Source organism: Platalea leucorodia (assembly GCF_965183815.1).
Source record: "Platalea leucorodia genome assembly, chromosome: 17".
In the NCBI taxonomy this organism is placed as follows: domain Eukaryota; kingdom Metazoa; phylum Chordata; class Aves; order Pelecaniformes; family Threskiornithidae; genus Platalea; species Platalea leucorodia.
In genome coordinates, this window is record NC_138839.1 from 2,933,963 (window position 1) to 2,959,662 (window position 25,700).

General features: G+C 40.2%; 1 protein-coding gene across 1 annotated transcript in view; it reads left to right on the forward strand.

Moving 5' to 3' along the window:
• Positions 1-24,056, forward strand: part of SSU72 (SSU72 homolog, RNA polymerase II CTD phosphatase) — a 30,424-nt gene extending 6,368 nt beyond the window's left edge. Inside the window, exons 2-5 of the mRNA XM_082328719.1 lie at positions 944-1,087; positions 19,237-19,376; positions 21,250-21,368; positions 22,419-24,056. Of these exons, the coding sequence (XP_082184845.1) occupies positions 944-1,087; positions 19,237-19,376; positions 21,250-21,368; positions 22,419-22,520 (505 nt within the window). The 3' untranslated portion in view covers positions 22,521-24,056. The remainder of the gene's footprint in view (positions 1-943; positions 1,088-19,236; positions 19,377-21,249; positions 21,369-22,418) is intronic.
• The last annotated feature ends 1,644 nt before the right edge of the window (positions 24,057-25,700 follow it).

Below are 25,700 nucleotides of genomic sequence, written 5' to 3' on the forward strand. Positions count from 1 at the left end.
AAAAATTAAGCCATGGTTTTGACCTGTTTCAGAAGTTAGATTGTCATTATAAAGCCAACTGTTTTAGCGACAATATTTTACCATGTAACTTTGTCCATTAGATGGCCAGAAAACAATCTGGTTTTGGTTCTGTTATTCAACAAATATATTGTAATATTTCTTAATATTACTGAAGGATTTGTTGAGGTTCAAGTAGGTGTATTTAGGTTAGTCAGAAAGAATGTTTTGGCATTACCCCTAAAAGCAAGCAGGTTCCTGCCTCTTTTTTTAATTATAATTATTAAACAAGTAGTTGTTAATGAGAATGGAATGAAGCTATCCTTGACATACCCAAGAGTCTGCCAGCCAGCAGAATATGTGCCCCACTTCTGTGAAGGTAATTGCACAGTATGTTTTCCAGTCCACTTGAGAAAAGTGGCAGGCACACAAATGTTTGTGCTCGGCTAATTAAATTACACTAGAGGTGGTTTTGGCAACATAGTGAGGGGAATAACGTAGTTAGCCCAGCAACTTTAGCAGAATATGAAGTATTGATCAGTTGGTATTGTCACTTACTTTCTTACATCAAGACAAAAACATCTTTGACTGCACTGTATTGTCCAAGAGTGAATATAGAACGCATGCTTGTTGCAAATCCAAGATGCCTGAAAGCACAAAAGAAATATCCAAAACGCTATGTACCATAATTCTAAGAAAATTTCATATAAAATATAGGCACTGTGTTAGAAATGATATCTGAGTTTCGATTGTAACTGTGAGGAAATATGCACGTTAGGTACATTTGGTGATTTAGTTGATAAGAGTTGCCAAACTGTTTGGTTGTGATTTGGCTAATTGCTGAGAGGTGTTCTTAAAATTCAGTTTGTGTTCTTCAGCACTTCAGTGTTTAAAGTCCATCCAATCTAATTGCCTTTCCCCCCCTCTCTTCCCCTCTGTTTTTCAGCAAACGAGGATTCAGTGTCCGATCCTTTGGAACAGGGACTCATGTGAAACTGCCAGGACCAGCACCGGACAAGCCGAACGTTTATGATTTCAAAACAACATATGATCAGATGTACAATGATCTGCTTAGGAAAGACAAAGAACTGTATCCCTGTGGCATGGCCTTTTTAAAAAATCCAATATGGTTCATCCTTGAAAGGTGTAATTCATTATTTGGCATTATGCATTAGGAATATATATAGTTGCTTGACTGGCGATCTTAAAATGTTTGAGGTTTATAGGAGGCTTTTTTACAATGGGCCTCTAATACTCCCGTGTAAATTGCTATTGAGTTACAATGCACGCATTCAGAATGCTCTTTTGTAGTATGTTAACATGTTTAGCTCTTGAATGAAAGCACGTTAATATTATCACAGATTGTCCATTACCTCCACTGCACTGTGGATCATATTTGCTCAGTGCAAAGACTGTCCTGATAACGGATATATGAAGAGCGACCACCTCGACATTAATGTTGTATTTAGCTCAGACAAACTGACAGGTAAGGTTTACAGTATACTTTCTCTGGGAGAGAGGATACGTTTCATTAAAGAGCTCACCCTTCTCACTGAGAATTTCTTGATACGTCATTTGATCTGTGCACCGAAAAAAAAATTCTATAGCATATTATAAAACATAGAATCGTAGAATCATTTAGGTTGGGAAAGACCCTTAAGATCATCGAGTCCAACTGTAAAAGAAGGGACATAGGAGAGCCCAATAACATATTCAGTCCTGGAGAGCAGAGGTGATCAAGGTTATGCACACTACTTAAAACCATGACTTGTGTCAAACTGCATGATTTTAGAACATCTGTGTTTAAAGTTGACTTTTCATTTCTTTTTAAGAAAACCCACAAAGCTACAAAATTGGGGCACTCATTCTAGATGTTCTTTTCTCAACAAGGCATCTGATATTTTTTTTTTTTAATGTTCAATATGAAAGAAAAAACTTACCCTAAAATAAGGGATTCAGTATATGCTGAATTTCTACTTAAAAGATAGAGGACCCTTTAGAGTGAAGTATCCCAGAAATGAGTCTTGGTAGTTGAATAGAGCAGTCTTTTTACGCTTTTTAGTGGTATAAGGTTTTTTCCTAAAATCCTGGGTATGGCCATCTGAAGATCCAACAGGAATGTTAACATGGTTTAAATGTCGTAATTGTACTCGGACAGCCCAGTTTTCTTGCATTTTTTTGAAAACATTGGGATAAGACTAAACAGGTTGTCAGAGACTAGAAAACTTGGAACGTGGTAGAAACTAGTTCAAGCTGTTACCCAAGGAGACAGCAAACTTAGTAACTTTGAAAGATACCTCTACAGTTGTTTGGTAGCACAGATTATACTATGGCTTACTACTATTCAGCAAATTCTTTGTTGTATTTGCTGACCAGAAATAATAAATTTGAGCTCCCTGAGACCCCAAGAGTGGCGGCTTCTTTTGGGCTATTTGATTAGAGCTATAGAGAACTGATTAAACATTCGAATACCTTTCTGCATGGTGTTCCACGCAAATGGTATCCCTTGCAGGGGTATTGGTTTCCTAATACCTAGTTAGAGGTCCTGTTTCCAAAAAAAATTCAAAATGTAGGGTATAGTCTTAATGAATGACATGTGATGTGCTGGGTTGTTTTTTTTTATCCCTCTGCCTATAGAGAATAGGAAAATCTTGCAAACCCATCTTAACGAGGTATGCCATATCTTGATTAAAAAAGAATTGCTTCAAAAGAAAATTATTTGAATTGAGAAATAATTTTAAAAAGCGCTAACAACTTGTGATTGCCTTGTTGCATTCTTCATTGCTGCAATACTGAATATGGCACTGCTCTAAGATAAAACCAACAGAAAGCCTACCTAGTCCCCCCCATTCAGCATACTTTGGAGTTACCGTTTTGGTTCTGCCCTATGCTGGAGATGGTTGGTGTGTTCCCCAAATGTATTTACAGTGTTATAGTTAAACCTTTTCTCAAGATAAAAGAAAGCAAATTTAAACAATAGCCGTTGCAAGGGAAATAGTGCAAGAACAATTGCCTCTACTTCCTTGCATTTTTGATTCTCGGGTATTAGAAGTTAAGGTTTTCAGAGTGAAGACTGTCAGTGCAGAAAGCAACTCCATTTTCAGAAATGGGTTTTGAGGGTAAACACTTTTACAGTAACCAAAACCAGACCTACTCTTGTCAGAGTTGTGGAGTAGTTTTTTGTGAACCAGGGTCACGTGGGCTCTCAGGATTTTGGGGTGAGCAATACGTTGTAGAGGTGATGGGCCTGCAAACATTACCTGCTGATGGGTGGGAGGGCCTGCTCTTCTGACAGGCTTTGAGTGTAATTGGTACGGGAAAACAAAAGACGGTGTGGTTCTTCATATGATTTAGCTGCTTGTTCTGTTCGCCAGCCTAGCTTTCATCAGCTGAGCGGAGATGACTGTCATCTGTAGCCTTTCCATGTGGTGAAATAGTGTATCTTGGTGACAACTGTCTGCTTGTTCCCATATTCCAGTGATGGGACACATGAAGTTTGAGTGCTCAGCATTCAGTACTGCCTCGCTTAGGAGTGACATCCTTCCTCCAGTTCTGTATGCCAGCAGTGGTCCAAAGCATTATAGACACTAGATCCTCAGTGAAGTTGTGGCTGTAAGGGACTTAGAACGTTCTCTGTTGGCCAGCCAAGTAAATGACCCCTGTTTCAGAAAGCAGTAGACTCAAACAGAAATGTGCTTCTGCAGCGCTGGGTATCAGTCAGAGCAAGGTTAAAAATGTGTTAGAGCGAAAAGATCCATTGAAACTCTCTTACTCACTTGTGGAAAGCAGGGAGAACTATCAAAAACCCACTCTGCAGAGGCTAAAAGCACCGTCATTCTGGTTAATTAGTGAAATACAGAGCACAAGTTCACATACCTTGAAGGCGTATGTTGAATTTTGGAAGCACAGGAATAAGGGATTAATGGAGCCAGGCATACAGATCCCGTTGAGTAGGTGGTTACAGTATATCTAAAATGGAAGTACTTCAAAGCATTTTAAGATGTGGTAGTTAAACCTTATCGTTAAAATAAGCATCCACGTCTACCATTACATTTTTACAATATTGCATTTAAATTCCCTGAGTCCTAATAGAGAACTGCGACAAAACCATGTAAGGCTGTTCTGAATGTGGCTCTTGGTTGCTTTTTAGAATATTACTCTATTATTTCTAGGAGAACAGTAGAGGGTTCTACTACTCATCTGTAGGAGACATGACCAATGTCTGCAGTACGTCTGTGGGGCTACGTGTGCGTAGTACAGATACGCTACCTTGTTGTATTTGCATGTGTAACCAGGCCTCTCAAAGATGGGCTGCTACGACTGCTTGCCCCTTGTAGCGGTGTGAAGGGGTTTAAGGACTTAGTTCTAGTTATGTGGTGGTGACTTTAAAGATGAAACAAAATTAGAGGAAAACTGGTGAGCCCTGCCTTCAAGTGAATGCAGAAACTAGTCAAGAATGAAACTTTCTAAATGCCAATTTAAATCTGCAACAGCGATTGCTTTTATGCCCAGGGATAGGAACTGTTCAAATGGAAATTTGACCAGAATTCTGCAGCGGTAGCTCCTGGCTTCTTTAGCAATATTAACTAACTCCATAATTGATTGTTTCTTTCCCTTTCTCAACACTGATGTATCTGTGACCCTCAGATGGAAGATACCTAGTGACTTCCATAGATAGGGTTTTTTTACTAGGATTTCTAGGCAGCCTACCTCTGCTCAGCAAGCTTGGCCTACTGCTCTGTTTCCTGCTTTTTTTACCTCCTCTTTTAATTTGACCTGCTCTCTAACTGTAGATAGGATTCCAGCTTTAGCTCCATAGTTACGTGATGATATAAAATTGGGGGGGGGGGGTGGGGGCAGCAGAACATGTCCTCAAGAAGTTACTAAAGGTATGCTTCAGGTAGAAAGGAAAATGTTTCAGAAATGAAGAAGAAAAACTCGCTTGGTGCGTCTCACTCAAAGACATAAGGATTCTTTTCTGTCAACAACAACAAAGAAGTAGTGATAATCTAGGTGATTGGGATCTAGGTTTTTTTTCCTCTGTGACCACCATATTTCAGCTGGATGGCCTTATGGTACTTTTGTGCTATTGCTGATGTGTGGTGGTTAGTTCTTTTTAACAGTACCCTTCACATTCAGAACAAGTGGAAACAGTTTCTTCTGTCATATACAGACCACTTTGTCGGTAAATGTTCATAGCGTTATGGTCCCCCATAGCTGAAGCTTATCCCTGGTTTATCCCCCAGTCTTCCATCTGCCTGAGAAGATCTCCTCTATTAACTGGTAAGATGCATTGTGGTAGAACATCAGTAGAGGAAAATGCGGTGGCTTTGGAGCAAGCGTAGGCTTGAGGGACTACATATAGCAGTTCCAGAATTGAAGGGGGAAAACAAAAGATGAAGCAGGTTCTGGCATGCACAGGGTCTTCATGGGGTCTAGATGAACATAAATCTTTATTTCCCTATGGAAGACGAGGAAGGCCAACAGAAGGATACTGTTGAACTGAATTGGCTTCGCTGTACAACTGTGTAGGAGAAAGATTCTTTGCCTTTCCCAAAACTTTTCAGTCCCACTTGAGACACCATCTCCTGTGCCCATGAAGAGGAATAAACACACAGCAGGTTGGGGCTAGCTGAGAAGAGGGGGCATCCAGGGGCAGTGAGGCTGTTTTGAAGATTAATTTTTCTGTCTCTGTAGGGTGGTGATGAAGAAGGAGGATCCTTTAGTGCTGAAGTCTTAGTCAGACATGACTGCAGTTAGGCTTTTCTTGCAGAAAAACTGCATTTCCAGTACGATTTGAGTATTAGTAGTCATATCTTCTGAAGGTTTCCTCTGCTCTCCCTTAACACTAATACTGGAAGAAAGGAATCGGTTTCTTGTGCAGTATCTCTCAACTGTAGTAGAAAGTTACTTGGCATCAGCCACAGAATTGATAAGCTGACTACTGAAATACTGCCTAGCCGTTGTAGTGTGAGTGTGTTACTGGGTTCTGCTCAAGGCGAGAAATAAAATTGCTTTTTGGACCAAGGTCAGGCTATCTTATAGGTCAATAGGAAGTCATTTTCCCTCCACTCTGGAGGGTGGAGTCAATAAGAGATTAATATTTTTAACTCGGGGCCTAAAACTGAAAAGGAATTGTCACAACACACCTCCTAATAAGCAAAAATTCTGTAAGTATGCAGCTAGTCCAGGATTACATCTACCACCTTTTCCCAGTCAGATGTAGCATGTATCGTGCGGATAGTAGCATCTGTTTGTAACAGCCTTGGTCTTAGTTGTTTAGAATTCCTGGGTTTGTGTAGTCGGGTTCTTGAGAGTTCTTGCTCTGGAGCTGATCCGTTTGCTCCAATATATCTTCTTAACGTTGGAGTAAACGGATGTGGAGAAGCCAGTTAGTAAGTAGTGGGTTTATTCCATTTTCTTAGCCTGGTAAGTAAGGGAACAGATGTAAGGATTTCAATTTCTGATATAGTTCATCTAGAGCATAAACCAGACCTTTTTTTTCTGCACTTCGGATCTCTTAAATTGTTTGGTTATGTAAGACCTTTCTTCCATTGGGCTTAGGCTTTCATTTTCTTGAGAGGGCTGTAGTATCGAATAATATCTTGGATCTCACCGCTCAGCTGCGTTTTCCCACTTCCAAAAAGTGCCATATGATACTGATACCTGGATGATTCATGGCCTGAGCTGATGGCCCTGCAGGCATTGATGGGGAAAAGCTGTTGGAAGAAAAGTTGGCAGTGACAGGGATATCTTGCTCTAAACCACTTCCACAGTTTCTTTTGAATACCGTTTGTTCGTTGCAGAAACTTCTTCCACCTGCAGCAAAGCTCTAGGATCCATAATGCTTGAGTAGTAATTCCTGACATTTCTGGATCTGCCCTGGATCGCGGAGCGTTTATATGGGATGGCTTTACTGGAGGCTGTGCAAAGCAACCTGGAGTTGCTTAACGGGGAAAGTTACCACTGCATGGGTGCACAGGAGGACTAGTGAGGTCTGCAGAGCATCTGCGCCCTGCTTGTTGGGGCCATAGAGCTCAGTCTTGAGGAGTAACTTACTTAAATTCCCCTTCAGGTAAGCTCTTCACACATGTGTTTATCTTACATTTTTATTTGATTTTCTTCATGGATTTTGAACCGATAAACAGTTGTCAGCTTCTGTTCTGAGCTGTCATTCCAGTGGTCAGCGGGATAGTTTCTGTATCTCTCTAAGCCACTTTGGAATGTTTTACTTTAGGTGCGTTTGGGTTTTTTTGTGGGTTTTTGTGGGTTTTTTATTTATTTTTTTGAAGCCTGACCTTGCAAAAGCTAAACTTCTTTTGAATGCAGTGCAGCACAAGTCTCATTTTCTTTCTTAACATGTCTTTCAAAGTACTTTAATACTCCTAGAAATAGAGGGAAGGGATGAGGATGGGAAGCAGTGTTTAAACTGGATTTGAACAATCTTCTAAGAAGCACATTTCTGTGAATCTCTACGCTTCCAGCCATAAGCTGAATTCCGATCCCTTTTTCTCTATGAAGGATCATAAGACCAAAACACTTGACAAAATCTCAGGCCTTCCAAAGGCAGCAGTTTTCAGTATTTTTTTAGTTTGGCTTCTGATCAGACTGCCATTCATTTTGGTTTCATTCACATTAAAAAGGAAATGTTTCGAATTATTTAAAAATATATAAAGCATATAAATATGTATTATTTAAATATTATTTCCTCTGTGTTTGAACTTCTGGGACATGGTAGAAACTACAGACGCCAGTCTAATATTAAATGTTTTTCAGCATATAAAACATCCTCTGCCATCCTGTCTGTCTTCTAGGTAGTCTCTGGAAGGTTTATTTCCTTAACCAAGGTGAGTCCTGAACAGATGCTCTAAAGAATTCTGACTAAAGGGTCCTGTCTGAGGCTGACAACTATTGTAAAATCCATTTAGAATTTGAGTGATTTCATTGACTGTGTTTCAGTTGTAATGTATGAACTCTGCGAATGAACACATACATTTGAATCTTGAAGTGTCTTTAAAAGGGCATTCTTGGAAGTAAAGGTGACACTTGGATCTGAGGCTTCACATATTTGAATGGATCTTAAAAATAAGGCTACTTGAATATCTAGCCAAAATATGTCCCTGCCATCTGCTGGCCTCCTGAATGCACCGTGCACAATTAGCATTGCTTAAATATGTTTTGCTGCATAAGCAGATCATAGTGCGTTGGCTTTGCTGCTTGTGATACAGCACGGGAAGCTTTCATAAGTAGCGTTAGCAGTAAATGCAGCAAGACATTCGTATTCGCTCTTAGCATAGCTAACTTCTTAGCACGGGCTTTGTTTATAGACTGTCATCTTTGCAAGGGACTTTATACAAGGGTAAGTGAATTGTGGTGCTGCTGCTCTTGGGCTTTGGCTTAAATCCCACTCAGTCCGGTTATAATCTATAGTTGATAAAACTTAAGAGCAGTCGGCAGCATAAAAAGGAGCATAGCTGTGTTTGGTCCTAGCTTGGCAACTTCATCCTGGACTTGAATGAGGGGAGAGAAGTGACAGTGGACTACTGTTTCTTGCCTCCAAGAGGTGACCTCAGATTAACACAAAACTTCTGTGCCTATGTAGGGGATGCTTATACATACTTTTTTCCTTATATTGATTCCAAAACAATTTCCATCTTTAGGGTAGTGACTGTAATTTCTTCAACTAGCATTAGCTGCAAGACAGTAAAATCTCTGTGCCTGACTTCTGGGATGTTTATGCCATTTTTCTTGGATATGCAGAAAGATAGTGAAAACATTTAACAGATGGACGGAAGGCCTACTTCCACACAAAGCTTGCAAGTATACATTTCCCCTTCTTCTTCTTTGCTCTTATATTTGTAACTAAAGATAGGGATTTTTTTGCCAGAGCATTTTATCTTGCAGGGTTTTCTGCTTAAACTTTGTGTATGGAGCATTAGTGTCATGTCTGCCACCTTTTAAAAGGGTAGGATTTTTAGGTATGAATTACATTTATTTCCATTTAGGCAAAGTTAGCAATCTCTTGTTACCAGCATTGCTTCTTACTAAAGCTCCAAGTTAAGCAGCTCTGTCTAACTGAATATTGTGGAATCATAGCTTCTGCCTTTAGTAAAGCGTCTAGAAACTTGCAGCAAAACCGACAGCTTAAGTTATAGAAGATAGTTTTGAAAAATACTACTGGGAAGAAAGAAATTTGATTTAATTTACTGGGAAGAAATAAATCTTCATAGTTTTAGCAATTTAATTTTGATGCTTTTGACTCTAGAGTGATCAAGTTATGTTCATGTAAGACAAACCTTTTAACGCTTTTGGGTATGGAAGAGCAAGTGAAAGTTTAATGCTTCATCATTTTTGTTTAATGACTTGGATCTTGAAAATTTCTCAATACTGCCAAACGTACACATTGTAGAAGTTGAGTGAACTCTGCCAAATTTTTCTAATCATCTATGTCTGAGATGGATTATATGTCACCCGCTTCTGTGAAGCGTTTTGAAAACTCACTCCTGTGGAGTTTGCTCCATGTGCACATAGCATGGCACAAAACATCTGTCAGCTACTTCTAGAGGACTGTTTTGAAAACTTCGAACAGATAGAAATGAAAGATTGTTTGGAAACTTTGGAGGCATTTGGATCAGTTACCCACATCTTGATAGAAGGAAGATCAGAAAAATGTGAAAGGTAAGAGAAATCTGAGTAACATGGCCGTTGTTACCATTTTCCCCTGGTCATGCTCCTTGTGCTCTTCGAGTACGCAGGGGTGTGTGCAGGCATGTGCTTCAGGCCTTGGCAGAATTATTTGGATCACAGTGTTTTGCGAAGGATAGCATATATCCTTCTGTGTATTTCAAATATAATTGTTCTGGCACTAGGGGATCCAGGTGCCAGATTTATTCAGCCAGAGTAAATGTAGCAAGGTTTCAGCAATGGACCAGCATAAAGAAGTATTTAGCAGTGCAAATTAGAAATCTAGCATGGGAATGGCAGGAGGGGTGTGTGCCAGTTTCTTACTTTCCATCTCGGCAGAAACAAGTTGGCTGACCAACCCTATTTATAAAATCCCACTCAATATAGAGAGTAGTTGCTGGCATGAAATGGTTGTTGGAAGACCTTGTTCATGTATGCTGCTAGTGTACATGCAAGAAGTGTCTGAAGGGCTTCATATCCCAGATAGAGCTCGGTCAGCCCTGAGAAATTCATATACATGAGGGCTCTTTTCCAAAAAATTCTGCAATAAACTTCCGAGAGAAAGTCAGCAAAAGAGGGAATCTAATATAAATAGAAATACACATTTAGGTGCTTACCTTTCCCAAATGGGATGCTGCTACTTTATGGGATACTTATTTTTGACTGGTTTGATACAAGGTAGTGAAAGTAGTGTTAAAGTCGGACGTAGCATTAATTACTGAAGTTTCTGTTTTCATGATGTGTGAAAGAAATTCAGGCTGCCTTGCTGCCATATCCCTCTAATTGGCATAGCATAGATATCATTTCAGGAAAAACCCCAAAGTGATGGAAGTACTGTATTGTCAGGAGATGGTAAGTTGGGTGGGGGCGAGGGGGAGAAGGTGGTGTAGCTTTGTTGCTGCCCAGTGAGAGACTTGGAAGTCTTCAGTATCTTTAGAATTTAGTGCAAGAATAGAGACACGCTAACGACGAGTGTGAGAAGGACTTATTGTGAGAAGTGTTTACCCAAGGCGCACAAGTGGGGGGTGTGTAAGCCTTGCAAAAGCGTCTGTTAATCAGACTGTGGAGTAACCACATTCCTCTCTTCTTCAGTATCCTCTTTGTGCTGTTACGCTAAGGAATATCTGCTGCACGCCTCATCCAGCGTGTTTCTTGCTCTGCATGCTGCTGTTTAAGAGTGGTCCTGCTGTCTTTATGAATTTGTCCTCAGGTTTCCCAAATGTATTAAATGAAATGGTTTAATTGATTTCAGTTTTACAATACTTGTGTTTTGCTTTATCTGAGTTACCCCATCCAGCTATAACTCCATTTAGTTGAAAATTACCTTCGATTTCTACGGTACAAAGCAGTGACAACAACGGAAACCAATTTGAAAATAGTTGTTGCAGACCTTGTTTCTCTGAGACATTAAATGGAATGACTAATGTTTTTCTCGCAGACCTCTTTCCTCACAGCTACCTCAAAGCGCTTCCCCCCGCCCCATCCTACAACATTTGCTGCTCATCTCCTGAAATCTGGCACTTGTTTCCTCACCTGAGAAGAGCATCCAAAAGTAATGTGGGATACCTACGAATCCTCTTGCGATTCCCTCTTGCTTGCCTGCTGCTCCTGATAATGATTTCTGCATTCCTTTGTTACACGTCCATGTCACGTACTGGACTTAGCAGTAGTTTGAGCTATCTTGCCAAGTGACCAAGACGCTGTAGATTCCAGCAATCAAAATCAAACTCCTCTTGAAGTACACACTTGGATGAAGTGCGCAGTCAGCTGTTTGATGGCATCGTCAAACATGCCATATCTTTGAAGTCATCTTGTGTTCTGTCTCTGGTATCCTTGTCTTTCTGGTATGTCTGTGATATCCCTTCTCCCGCTCTTTGGCAGTGGACTTCGCCATTGCTCCCTTTCTTTTCCCCTTTGACAGCTTGTACCTGTCCAGTTTCATCCTCAAACACAGTTTCAGCTGTTCGGCACCGACAAGTCATTGTCTGGCACTTGAGCTCTCGGCTTCTTTCAGTGACGTGTGGGTAGGTAGCCCTCAGCTTTAGGGCTCAGCCAGACTCGAGGAGATGAGCATGGCTAGCATGTTGTTATATTTGGAGCCACTACTGTGAGCGTGCTCAGTTGGATTTTATCTGTGCAGCTTGTAGCTTAGAAATGCTATGTAGTTGTCCTTAGCAATGAAAAAACAAGTGACACTTCAGGTCTTTGCGAGTTGTTAATGCAGGCACAAACGCTATCAGAAATGTTATTTAACCCAAATTAGTATTTTTGTGATATTTTGGGATGTCGTATCCTCAGTGTTAAGACTACAAGTTACACAGTGCCACAAAAGACTTGTGAACAAACTCTGGTTTGTACTAAACCCACACAATATCAATTCCAAATGAAAGGCAATTTGCACTCTGGATGTGGAATGTAGGCAGTTCTTGCAGTCATCATCACGGTTGCTTGGAAAGTAGCATCTGTGGTGCTGGCGCCCATTTTTAGTCTTTTATTCCCTGTAAAAGGAAGTGATTCTGAAGGTGGAAGAAGGTTGGGCAGTCTCACCCCCCACACTTGCTTTAAGGAAATGTCTTGTTCCTAGGCATTTTGCCCAGCAGGGTTTAACACAACATATCTTATGTTTATAATACAGATACTAATAAACAAATTAAGATGATATGGAAAAGAGACCTGCAAATGCCATTCACACTAGTGTGAGAAGCATTCTGCTCTGCCGCTGTTTTGTCACCAAGAAGAATTGCAGTGTTTGAGTATGATGAGAGCTGCACCAAAATGAATAATCATGTCAGATTGGTTTGAAGATGTAGAAGCTTTGGGTGCCAGCCATTACTTTAAAGATGTTTTTTTCCTAAAAAGTGTGTATACATTTTTAGCAAACGTAGTTTGCCCAATTATATTTAATAAATTGGTCTCTAGTATATTTTAGATGACTACGTAATTAATTTATATACCCCAAAACTTTCAGCTGAAATCACTTGTGGGTTTCATTTTCAGTTTTACCTGGGAGTTAAAATGAAACTTATGAATACTTTGATCCATCAGAGATCATTTTTCTGTTATCGTACAGGATTTTAACTTAAATAGGTCAATGCATTAGTATATAAATTGTATAAGGCAACATTTATCTCGTCTAAGTTTAGTCATCTGCAGACTAGTCATCTTGATGGGACCTGGTTGGATGCCCTTATGCCAAAGGGAGGGAAAGGGATATTTTAGATGACTTTTTTTTTTTCGTGGAGGGTGGAAGAATTAAAACAGAGTGGCTAGGCTACAGGTATGCCAGATTCTTTTTCACCTACTATCAAGGAAGACTTTCTGCCTTGATGACCTTAGATGTGGATGTTTACATGCAGCCTTCTAAACCTGCATGGTTGAATTCATCTGAATTTCTTCTTAAGGTACGAAAAATACTTCTGAAAGTAAATTGTCTATGTGCAATGATTGCCACCACTAAAATGCAGCTCTGTAAGCATTTTGGTAAGCATAGCGGTAAGAAGCTGTTGTCTTAAAATTGCAGCATCATATGCTGAAACCTGTTAGTGTAAAGAAATAGGCACGAAATTTAGTTTTGTTGCTTGCGTTTCTTACATGGTGCTTGGCGTCCAGGTGATGTTTCACAAGTTCTGAAGTGCACATTCCTTTATAAACATGCAACTTAGATGGCCTGAGATCGTCCTTTCTGTCTGTCCGTTCCTGAATATCAAGCTCTGAGGTTGAACTACTGCTGAAATCTCCCTGCTGAACTAATAGAGCATTCTGATTGCAGTTGGACACTGAGCTCTGCAGAACAATAATTTAGTGGGAAACAGAACTCATCTGGCTATGTCCACCTCTGATTTTAGTCCATCCCATTTTCCTGAATTTCTCATTCATAATTTTGCGTCCTTGTTGTGTATCTCAAAACTGAGATGGTAGGTGGAGGCCCCATCATCCTAGTTACTGGGAAAAAAACTCACCATTAACTAGATTTATTCCCAATGAAGTCAATAGCTATTATTGATTCCTCCTGCTCTGGGAAAAGAAGCAGTGATCTTGTACTCTGACAGATTTGAATGTGTCTACTGTTGTGCAGTGTACCTCTTTCAGCCTCTAACTGTCTGATCTTGGGATTTATCAAAGCCTCCTGTTTTTTTCTTTGCTAATCTGTTGCTTTTTGTCAACCTCAAGTACAGGTTCTCTAAACATAATCCATAATAATTTCTGTGCAGGCTAGTTGCTTTCTGTACCCTGTATCTTGCCATGTGCTTTGTGCTCTAACAAGAGTATCTGTTTTTATTTAATGCAAATAAAACTTGGTTTTCTTACATAATTTTCTGTTAGCTTGTTTGGTGATAAAAATGCTCAAGTTGCAGCCAGTACTTCATTGTAATCTTGTCTTCTGTTTCTGAGCTTGCTTTCTTCTTGCTGTCCTCTTGCGCTTCTACTTGAGAAGTGTATTCGACATAAAACCTTGATGTCTGGAAGGGAAAGAAGGCCTAAGGCTGGGTTAGGTGTGACACAGAGGTAGCACTTCATACTGGAGGGGAGGGGGGCAGAATGCTTGTTAATGGAAGGTCAAACCTGGTGCATTTGGCTATTCGTTTAATGCAGATTTAGTACTCTTTCAGGTGCTGGCAGTCCACTCTAATATTGATGTATTAGAGGAATTAGTCTCAATGTGTAGTTCTTTAGGGAATATGCCATATTTTATCCAGGAGCTATTAATAAAAGTACTGTCTCTCCCTGCAGAGAAACTCCATGTCCCTTTCCTGCTAGGTTCTGCTGTTCAGTGGGAAGAAGAGAATGCCTAGACTCCCTTTAATTCTTCACAGACAGATTTACAAGTTGTTCGAAAGACCATCTTTAGTTTCCTAAAAAGTTGGCTTCTGAAATAGGACTTGGAATAACTGCTGTTCTTGAACACGGCTAAACAGAGGAGCGAGTGTATTGTTCACAGGCATAGACGGGGAGATAGCGCTAACGTTTGAGTCATTAAAGAAATTAATTGCACCATGTGTGGTTTTTATAGAACTGTGTGAGCATATTCCATACGACTGTAACAGTTACAAAAATACAGACCAGACCCTGGAAAACCTAATTAGGAGAGAGTGTAAATATGCAAGAGTATGTGCTGAAGTATTTTGTTTGTCGTCCCCCCCCCAATTAATTTTCATAGTAGCTGAATGGAATAACATGTAGCGTCCCTAGGAGAAATTTTTGTTATCATCGTTGTTCTGAGTCTGCCTATCGCTTCTTTTTAACATGTCTTACCCAGCTGACCTCTGACAGAGATAACCATCCTACACTGTTACGGGGCTGACTGATATCGAAACAGCTACATGCGTTTTTCTCTTTTTCCCCTACATTTTTTTTTTTCTTAATGAATTTCCAACAATAGTTCTTATGAAGTTATAGCCAGAAATATCTTTCAGGTTTGTAAGGATCCAATTTCCTAACAAAACCAGCAATCTACGTTTTATTGAATTTCATAGTCTGGTAACCCCCAAATCTTTGCCACTCTTTTCAGCCGCACAAGAAGCACTATCGGCAGAACAGCAAGTTGGAGCTTGTGAGAGCCGTGCAGTTGTTACGGTTATCTTTCAACGTGGGAGTGGTGTGCATGGACATTGAAATATAGTATTCTGGGGTAGGGAAAATTTTTATTTTTTTAATTTTAGCCTCATCGTGGGTTTTACGACATACAGGGCAGGTTTGGGGAGGTGAGAGCAAGGAATTGCTCTAATCGTAATCATTGAGTAAAGACAATTACGAGAGTATATTGAACAAGAAAACACTTCTGCTTCGCAGGATTATCTGCGTTATTCTATGGATGTTCTCCATATGCCAGTTTCCCTTTAACAAAAGCTCCTGTTCACAGTTTTTACCAAGACTTACTCACACTTTGCGAAGTGGACCTATTAAACAGTTACTTCAGTGCAGCGGTGGAAGACGGGTAAAACCAGCAAATAGACTTTCAGTTCTGTAAAACGTCTTCTGAATATTACAAGTGTTTGGGGAGAATACTTTATGCAGTATCTGTAATTCAGATTGCTTTCAGTAGAGACGACTAGACAAATTGGGAAACATTTTGGTATTTTAGAACTTTTAGACTGCCTGGGAGGGGGGGGGAAAGGCATTTAGAGAGGATATTGTGGATCACTGGTATTTTCTGTGTTATTGTTGCACTGAATGACAGTTCCTGCATCCATCCTTTTGTCACATAATATTGGCCAGGGGTTTTGAAGCTTGAAGTGCCCAGTTCAAAGCAAACACTCGCATGAAAGGACATCTGCAACAGCAAACACTGAATGTGAGAGAGAGGAGCGCGATGCATCAGTATTACTTGCTGATGTTCAGGCAGTTGGTAGAATCTGCTTGTTCTTGCTTTGTCAATGATCTCGATTTCTGAGCAAAACCAGACTCATCGCTGTGTCGTCTGTTAAGTACAGTCACTGCTGGCTGTGCTGGAGGAGGGAAGAGACCGTACTGTCTTGGCTGTATGCATCTTTCAGTTGGTGCTCATAGCTAAAAGTATTCTCTGGGTCCAAATTACTGGTGAGCTGATTAGAGGGGGTAGAGGATGGTTAGCCACGTGCGTTGGGCAGAGACCTATCGAGTGGATGATAGAAGGCACTTCTGGTGTCTGTAACAGGAATTTTAAATTTGGGTAGCAGAAGCTATAAAAGCTTTAGGCGTTTAAACACACAAGTCAGTCTTTTTTTAATACGTATGTATCTTCATCAATACATTATTATGGGGTATCCTTACGTAAATGGAGAGAATGCACAGTCAGTAACAGTAGAAATAGCTGGGTATAACCGTGTCCGTAAGAATGAGCAACAACGCTGTCTCTATTGGAAAAACTACACTTGTAGTGCAACATCTCCTTTTTATATCAAATCTTTCCATTACTGAGCTGTCATGCATAAATTTCATTACATTGTGGATCTCTTTAGCATAGTTATTCCAATAAAGGTGATACCTGAATTGTACTCACGGAAAAAATGTGATGGATTTACTATACCAATAGTTTGCAGTAGGTGAAGGCCTCTTAGATAAATGTATGCATGTTTTGTTGACTTTCTGAGCCTGGCGGTGCTAGGAAGGCTGCTACGGCCAGACAACAGCACTGGAAGCCAGGTGAAAATTTTGAGTACCTTCTGAAGAAGTGACTGCTGAAAAAGAAGAGCAGAGATGCATAGGGTAGGGAGCATGGAGCTGAAATGTGTTGGAAGGAAAGCAAAGTCTGACTTAAATGGTTCAACATCTGGCAGTATAGTGGAAACCATTAATAAGTTGTAAGATCTTTGCATTGGCCTGAGCTCATGAAGAGAAGGAAGCTGGGTTATGATTATGCATTTAAAACAATTATGCAGATCACACCCCCCTGCTTGCTGAAAGGGTGGCATGCTGGTTTTTTTCAGGTGAAAAAGATTTCAGACAGCCAAATATGAAAGTGTCATGAATCTTAACTGCTTATTTCAGTCTCCTTTTATGGGCAGATGGACCCTTGGAAAAAAAATAGCTGTAAGTTGGCAGCAGAAAGCTTGACTGTGAAGCAGAAAGCTTGACTGTGTGGGTTTTTTGAATATGCGTAATTCTGTCTCCGAGCTCAGTCAGGAAAGCTAGGGGACAGATGCCAGCAACTTTTTATCCTAGAAAGAGGAAAAAAAAGAACCCAAAAAAGTGTGTGGGATGTTGTGGATTTTTTTCCTTGAACTGCATGATGTAGAAATGAGGACTGTGGAGCCCAGAAAGGGCTCACCTTCAGACTGAAGAGAGCAACGCAGCCAGATGTTTACAGGTATTTTGAAATGGCTGTTGCAGTCATTTTCGTGCTTTGCAAATAACCAGAGGTCTGAAATGGCTACATTAAAGTGGATTTTTTCCAAGCGTGACAAACCCAAGGAGAGTTTGCGGGGGTGTCGTGAGGAAGCAGTGGGTGCTGGTGTGCAGGAGCTGCTTGTGAGATAGCTTTGGGCTATAAAGGACAATTCTTTTTTTATATAGGGAGAAATCTTTTGGGAAAGAGTGGTAAAAGGCTTGGGAGTGACCTGAAGAAAAGAAACGCAGGAGAAGTCAGATGGCTGAGAGAGAATTGACAACATCTATTTGTGATAAAAAGCGTATCATTCAGTTGGTGATTCAAAATTGAAATTTTCTTTAGTCAAGTAGTTAAAGTGAGATGATGCAGACATACAAGAGAACTGAATATGTTTTCCATATAAAGTAGACTCTTATAGGTAGAAGGATGGGTTTAGCTTTTAATAGAGCTTAAACACTTGAAAGACTGAAAAAAGCCGTGGAGGTAGTTTGCTTGAAAACTGTTCCAGAACACTTTGAAGCCTATAGATCCGCAGGTCTAGGTCTGGCTACCCAGGGCAGTAGAACTTGAGATGCCAGAGGGCAACTGCAGAAGGGTAGGCAGAAAGTTGCCGGTCTTACGTTACAAAAGATTAGGACTGTTCTCTGAAGAGAATTAAGATACCTGCTAGGTATGTATATGACCCTTTCCACAAGGAAATAAGCTAAGACGACCTCTTTCATACTTGCTGATGATGATGGAAATTTTTTTGCTCAGAATCCTTCTGTTATCTTAAATTATAGACTGTTACCCTTACTGTTATTTTAATTTAAAAATATATACTGGGATGGCTAAAAATACTGCCGCTTCAAAGCAAGGAGGAGATGCATCAGTTTCCAGCCTTTCTTAATTCAAATCTTTCCAGGCATTCCTAATTTACCCATAAAAACTTTGCCTTCAGAGGGGGTTTGGTTTTAGTCAAGTGAGCAGATTTATGTGACAGTCAACCCTGGTGTGCTCCTAATGAAACTGCATGTCCCAGAAGGCTGAGAAGACAGCGGGATGAGCGAATCCTGTCTGAAAGGGGGATACAGGATGGAAATTTGAGCTTCAAGGTTACAGTACCAGCATAAATATAGCTACCAAGCAGCATAACAGATTCTTTTCACACAGCGACTGAAGTTCTGACAGGCATAAAGTCAGTGTTTTTCTTCATTCCCATTTATATATCTTGGATATTTTTAAAGGATGATGCTTCTGTGATTTATTTCATTTTCTTTGGAAGTTCGGTTGCGTAAACCTGAGGCCTGAGTAGGGCTTCCTGCAGATGTGCAGTCGACACTAGAAACCCCATATAATGACTCTCAAGATAGAGGCCCCTGGAGTGAGGGGCAGTGACTTAAGTGAATGTAGGACGTTCTGCTCACGCAAACAGCAAAGTCTGTGTGTTCTAAGCATTATGGATATAAAAATAGTTGCCCAATAAAGGTTGTCCTTCTGAGGAACTCGGCTCTTCTGAGGGCCTTTTAAAGCTGTCTCTGCCATTGTACTAATGACAGCGACAGGCCTCTGAGAACCAGAAACTGCATGAACTACGCTGATGGGGGATCATGCTGCCACCTTAGGACTCTATGTAGTGGTCACTGATCTTTATATTTGCAAACAGAAGGAATCTTATTTTAAAGATACGGTAATTTCACTTGTGCCGGTCATTTGCTCAAAAACATGACTTTTCTTAAAGTAAAGGTACTTAACTCAAGCGACTTCAGATACACACAGAATGGGATTTTACACATGTTGGACAGAAATAAGAGAATCAAGCCACGACCAGAAAGATTCCAGAACTGCAAAGATGTTTTTGATTTGATCCTAACGTGTGAAGAAAGAGTCTATGATCAAGTAGTAGAAGGTAAGGACCTTAAACTGATAAACCAAGTTAACTTTGAGTGCTTTTTCTCCCTCCTCCTTGAAGTCCTTCACAAATCTGGAAACATCTCTGTCTCCTCTGACTACTGCTGCTGGAACACCAGCAGGGACAAGAGCTCGTAGTCCATTGATGTAGACTTTATGTACCAGAGAAGTGATGGCTGAATACTTATTTCTAAAAGATGCTGGTGTTGGCAGCTAAACGGAATGTGTATGTATAGCAATTTTAAGGGCCAACATAAGGAAATAGCAAGCATTTGGAGAAACTCAAATACATGTTTGGTTTGAAGATGCTCATGGATCTAGAAAACCAGCAAGTGGTATGTGATGAGCACTTTTTTTTTACCCTGGGTTGATGGGAGAAACAAAGTCTAAGCTGTCTTCCTTATGCAGCTTCCCTTCTTGGCTTCCTGTGACCTGCCAAGCAGTTTATCCACAGTAAATACCTCCTGTACAGGTGGAGAAACTGTTCTTGAGCGTGGTTAACGCTCTGCAAACATGCTATGGCTCTGCCCTTAAACGAGTCAAAGTGAGATATGCCAGAAGAATCTCAGCTGGGGACTGGGCTCTGCATGAACACAATGCAGCAAGCTTGATGTGGACTCACGGAAAGTCGTGGGCTTTCGGCAATGACTCTCTCAGCTCCTGGGCTGAGAACCCTGCCCCTCTCTGGAAATGCTCGATACAGGCTTATGTGAGGTTTAAGGTGGTTCCTTTGCATTGCAAGACAGCCAACTGAATTAGTATTGTACACATGATTTAAAAGGCTGTTGCCTTGCCTTTTCAGTCCTCGGTGGTCATGTCACAAGCAATACAGAGCACGATACATTTGGGCTTTGCAAGCTGAGCAATTAGTGTTCTGAATCTTTAAGTGAAGTGTTTGAAATGTATAGGTAAGTTCTGAGAGCAACTGCCCTGGCACTTGAACGGATCTTCAGCAAGTTCAGCACGTCTCACATAGAGAGCAGCTTTCACTCTAGAGCTTTAGGTGAGTATCCCGAGGAAGGGAGGTGAAGAGCAACCACATGCTCATTTTCCAGTTGTGCATCTCTCTGACTTCATGGTCATGCCCTTCATAATTGACCAATGAAAGGAAGAAGGCTGGAGTGCCACCACACGGCTCTAGATGTGAAAGCTGAAATTTTAAAATGGAGGCCTCAACAGGTTTGCCAAAATGAAGTTGCAGAACGGGGTGAGGAGAGAACAACCTGTGGCTTAAAAACTGTGTGTGTAATAGGAAGGTTATGTTAGAGAGGCATAACAAAAATACATGGCTGGATTAGTAGGAAAAGGATGTTTTATTTTTCCCCCTTCAGCCCTTGTTAATCAGCAGAACACATTACAGCTAGAATTTTCTAATGTGACCCTCAGTGCTTAACTTGCAGGAGTTCACCTTGCAGCTTAATTTTCAGAGTGTTGGCTGTACAGTGGTGTGTTTTGGTTTGTTTTTTTGGTGGTTGTTGGGTTTTTTGTTTTGTTTTGTTTTTTAAATGGGCAATTAAAGCTTTCCAGATGAGGAAACCCAAAATCATTCTTGGCTTTTGAGAATCTTGATCTTGGTCTTTAAAGACTGTCAGAGTAAGGTGAGCAGTAACTTTTCTTGACTAGGGCAAATAAACTGTCATGACCCTTCCACAAAACTGAATTCTTTTGTTTCCAAAATCCATCTCTCATTTTTGAAATAAGAGGGACTATTGTTTAAGACAATATTAAATAAACAATTTTCTAAAAACAAGTTTGGAGGAGGCAGAGGTGGACAATGTATGTATTTTTTAAAACCTTGTGAATACTCTGTGTAAAATATGATACCATTCAATCCAAAGTTTTGCTGTTACGTGTGTTTTGTTTTCGACTAGATTTAAATTCCAGAGAGCAGGAGACATGTCAGCCAGTACACGTGATCAATGTGGACATTCAGGATAACCACGAGGAGGCAACCCTGGGTGCTTTCCTTATCTGTGAGCTCTGCCAGTGTGTAAGTAGAGAGGGCTCGTTGCCTGTGGCTACCTTGGACCCAGCTGACTGCACAGGGGTTGGGGTTTGCTTAGGACTCCTTAAAGGTGCTGCGTATTGCAAAAGATGTTTTAAGTAAAATCCGTCTTAAGAGGCATAAGTTTCCAAATTCTTGCGGTTATTTTTGGAGCTGTTGTAGCAAACACATGAACTGTAGCCGAGTTCATGGTTTCCGAAGTGGACTCTGTGTGCATTCAAAACCAGTGCGTTGATAGCTGATGGGAAAAGCAGTATTGCAAAGCGCTGCACATAACCGTTACACGTGTTGAGCCCATACTCAAAGCACTGTTTATGGCAAAAACAGCCATTTCAAAAGCAGTTGTAATATGTGGGATTTAAACATCAAAGTTGCATTCTGGATCACGATGTACTTGAAAAACATCCTATGTAGGTGTAGTTCATAGTACCACCCTGTTGTGTGTATGATGTGGAAGAAAAAACTGGGCCTTCTGTCACCCGTATTCAGGGGCCCTAGCCCTTGAAGTAAGACTGAAAAAAGCTGCACTTAAAACATTCAAATAAGAGAACAGAGAAAGGAGCTACGTCCTTTTACAGTGTGCAAGTTGATGAGTTTACCTATTCCAGTGTGGCAACAGGCTTTTTTTTTTTACTCCAGCCTGTGTGATCTATTCTGGTCTTAAATCCTTTCCAGATTCAAAAAGCCTAAGAGAGTTCAAGGACTTGAAATTTTAGCCATCTGTTCCGTGTGCTTGTAGCTATTCTGAAGCTTCCATTTGTTACCTAGTGAGGATGGATGTTGCCGACTCAACACAGTGCTAGTTCAGTGCCGGTTCAGGGGGTTGGAGAAGGAGGGATATGCAGATAAACATGATGCGGAATATACGTACATTTGGGAATGCTGGGAATCTCAGTGAAGCGCCCAGTGCTGCACTCTTTGGTGCAGGCTGCTGGTTCAGATTTCACAGTAAGCCAAAAGCACTGAATGATTACAGTTTTCTGAACTACATCATATCCTTGGAGTCCGGTTGCTTAGTATTTTTTTCTCTTCTAGATACAGCACACAGAAGATATGGAAAATGAAATAGATGAGCTGTTACAGGAATTTGAAGAGAAAAGTGGAAGGACTTTTCTTCATACTGTCTGCTTTTATTAAAGCACATCTGTCTCTTAGGCCTTAATACAGATGAGGGAAGCATGTGTTTAAAGTTCTGATTATACTGTATTTTCCTGGAAAATGAATATTGATCTTTTTTTGTTAAAAACTCCTTTTCAGTGTCTTTTTGTTTCATTTCAGGTATTCTGTCACAGGTAGGCAGAGATACTGGTTGGGGTTGTACATATGAGATGATTAAAAGTATGCACAAAGGCCACCTATTTAAAAATTAAAATCAAGATTTTCTTTAAATCCTACTTTAATTATTACAAGTAGGTCTTTAATTATAAAGAGAATGTTTCTTGAATATAAGTTTATAATGTATTTTTCCAGCTTACAAATTTATTTTATTTCAGTTGTGCTTTTTTTTTATTTTAATGTGACAGAATGGCTGAACTACGTGAGGATATGAATGGAACAATGAAAAATGAGTATCTGTATATTATTAGATATAAAGTTGGAAGCATCCAATAAAAATGGAAAACCTGTAAGTTTGTCTGTTTTCAAAATAGAAGCTAAGTAAGTGTGACTGCTCTGCACGGTAAAACACACCGGATCTGAAGGAGCACAAGAATGCTCGTTCATCCAGAGTGTATTGGAGAGGGGAGTGACGGTAAGAAGATCTTGTTAGGAATCAAAAGACCTGAACCGTGTCCCTTGTTCAGAGAGGCTCTGTGTTCGGGCAGCTCCTAATGATTTTTCATCCTGTGTTGAACTAAAGCGAGCTGCTTTCTCTGCATGAATTAGGGCCCTGCCAGGAAATCTTTTGGGGTCTCAATTGCTTTTGGATTATCGTGTGTGAGATTAATAAGACCGTGAAGCTGTAACTGTAGCAGTCAGGACCAATTGTATATATGTCTTCTATAAGGAGGGTGGGGAGAAATGGCAGACTCCACTGTCAATGGAAATAGTTTAAAGCTTTTTTTTTTTTAAAAACTGAAATATCTTTTGCATAGAAGCATTCTCCTGCCATACAGCAATAATAAACATGCTTGTCACAGCTCAAAATCCAGAAACTGAGTATGTGTATACAAACAGAGCAAAAGCTCAGACTTCTCTTTGTTCAGACTGATAAAAGTGAAAACAAACCAAATTATTAGACATTCAAAATGTGAATGGTGAAGTGCTGCTGCTTACAGGCAAGAGAAGATCTTAAAAGTTGTTTTGTTAAAGGAACCTGTAAATGATTTGGAGCAAATGAGGTCTGTGTGCTCTTTAATACTTGTATATGTGAGGACAACTTTCTGAACATAATGTTAAAAGTGAAGTAGCATGAAATGGGGTTTGAACTCCTGGCTTCTCTCATTGTCACTGATCCCTGACAGCTCACATGGAGATCACCTAATTTTCCTTAGCTTTTATCATTTTGCACATGCAGAAAGTTAGTGCTAAGTAATTTCTCTCAATTTAGGGCAACGTTAGCCATCTACGCAGACAACTTCGGCTGTGGATGTAGGAAGTCATACGGCAATGCTACTTAACCTCTTTCAGTGAACGCACTCGCATATATTAAAAGGCATCTGCTCCACACCTCAAGACTGCAAGTCCATATCTGAAAATACTTCTTTGCAGTTGCAAATCTCAAAGTCTGTTGAGTCAGGCCCCTCTCTCTGCTCCTGGGATCTGGGGGTTGGCTGTGGTTTCAGCTGCCTTGTGGGAAAACTTAGACCTCTGCCAGCTCAATCTGTGTCCTGGACGGTGTCCAAATGGGTCATTGCATCGTACCCTGGTCTCAGGAATGTTTAATATCCCTGAATTACCTGTGCTGTTTTTCTTGTCTGTTAAAAATAACTTAAAGCAAAAAATTTTGTGGAGAATGAATGAACAGATCACAACAATTAGGGGACGGGGAGTTCAAGCAGCAGTTGTAAGGTTTGCAGAGTGTATGTTTTCTGATGGGCTTGTCCTGTCCCATTTTGTTTCTGGAGACTCTGTATTTGAAGGATTTCATTCAGCCTCCTCTGCTTCTGCTCATTTGTCTGTCTGATACCATCGCTTGTTACCATGGGGATATGTACAGCCAAAGGAAGAAGATGATTCTGTAAGGACTGAACTGCTTTAGTTGATCTCTTTAAAAAGACATTTCAAGCAATCACGGTACTGAGTATTTTGAGCAGCGTTTTCCTTCCCTGTACAGTATCAGTACTGAAGCCTGCTCTGTGGCAAGGTGAAACTTTGGAGAGTGTTTGAAAATGTTTTCTACTTCCAACCTAATTCATCCTAAATGGAGCTCTTTGTTGTTATTTTACAGAAAGGCAGTAAAAACCCAAACAGAATGTTTTAACCCGTGTTTTATGTGTATGTGGAGATTTACAGAAGTGTCCTTTTTATTACATAAAGATTATACTTTCCACGTGCACAATTGGCAGAGAATTCTGGTTGCTGTAGTGCCAAGTATGGATTCATCAGCAGAACTTCAGTTCACTGCATCTCTTCAACTGAAATGAGAAGCCTTGGTCTAAAAACATGCTAGAGTGTACAGGACGTTACAGAATTGTTCTTGCCATCCTAAAGGTTCTGTTCCTAAGCAAAAGCAACACTGGGAGCTGGTCATTTATTTGTTTATTTACCAGTGTGCGGAAGGAGGATGGATGGATGGCTGACCTGGATGGACAGGCAAGTATTCTGAATAATCCACAGTCCACTTCAAAGTATTCAAATTTCTGCGAGCAAAACTTGTTCTTCAGCTGAAGTTGTTCTTCCTCTGACACATTACTTCTCGTTTAACTGACAGGTTAGTGGAAAATGTATGCATTTATATAGTTTGTCTCCATATGCTTCATTTGCATTGAAATCCACAATGAAGCTCAGTTTATACAGGAATTTTATGGGGTCCTAGTCTTGTTTGAGAGATACATATATTTACACACACACAAAAATATATATGTAGGTATAAAATAAACTCTGGCTAAACACAAGGTTAAATTTATTTTGTGTGTCAAAAAAATTCCAAGAGAAACTTCAGTTTAAAGGAAATGGGACAAATAATGTATTTTTCCTTTAAGAGTGGGGTGCCACATATATGATGATGCTGTGCTCTGCCCTGCCTTGTAGATACTTTGATACTCCTGTTGAGTGTCAGTGCTGAGAGATGATCTGGTATTTGTTGTTGTTGTTTTGTTTTTTGTTTTTTGTTTTTTTTTTTTTGTTTGTTTGTTTTAAGTTCCTGTTTAAAGAAGG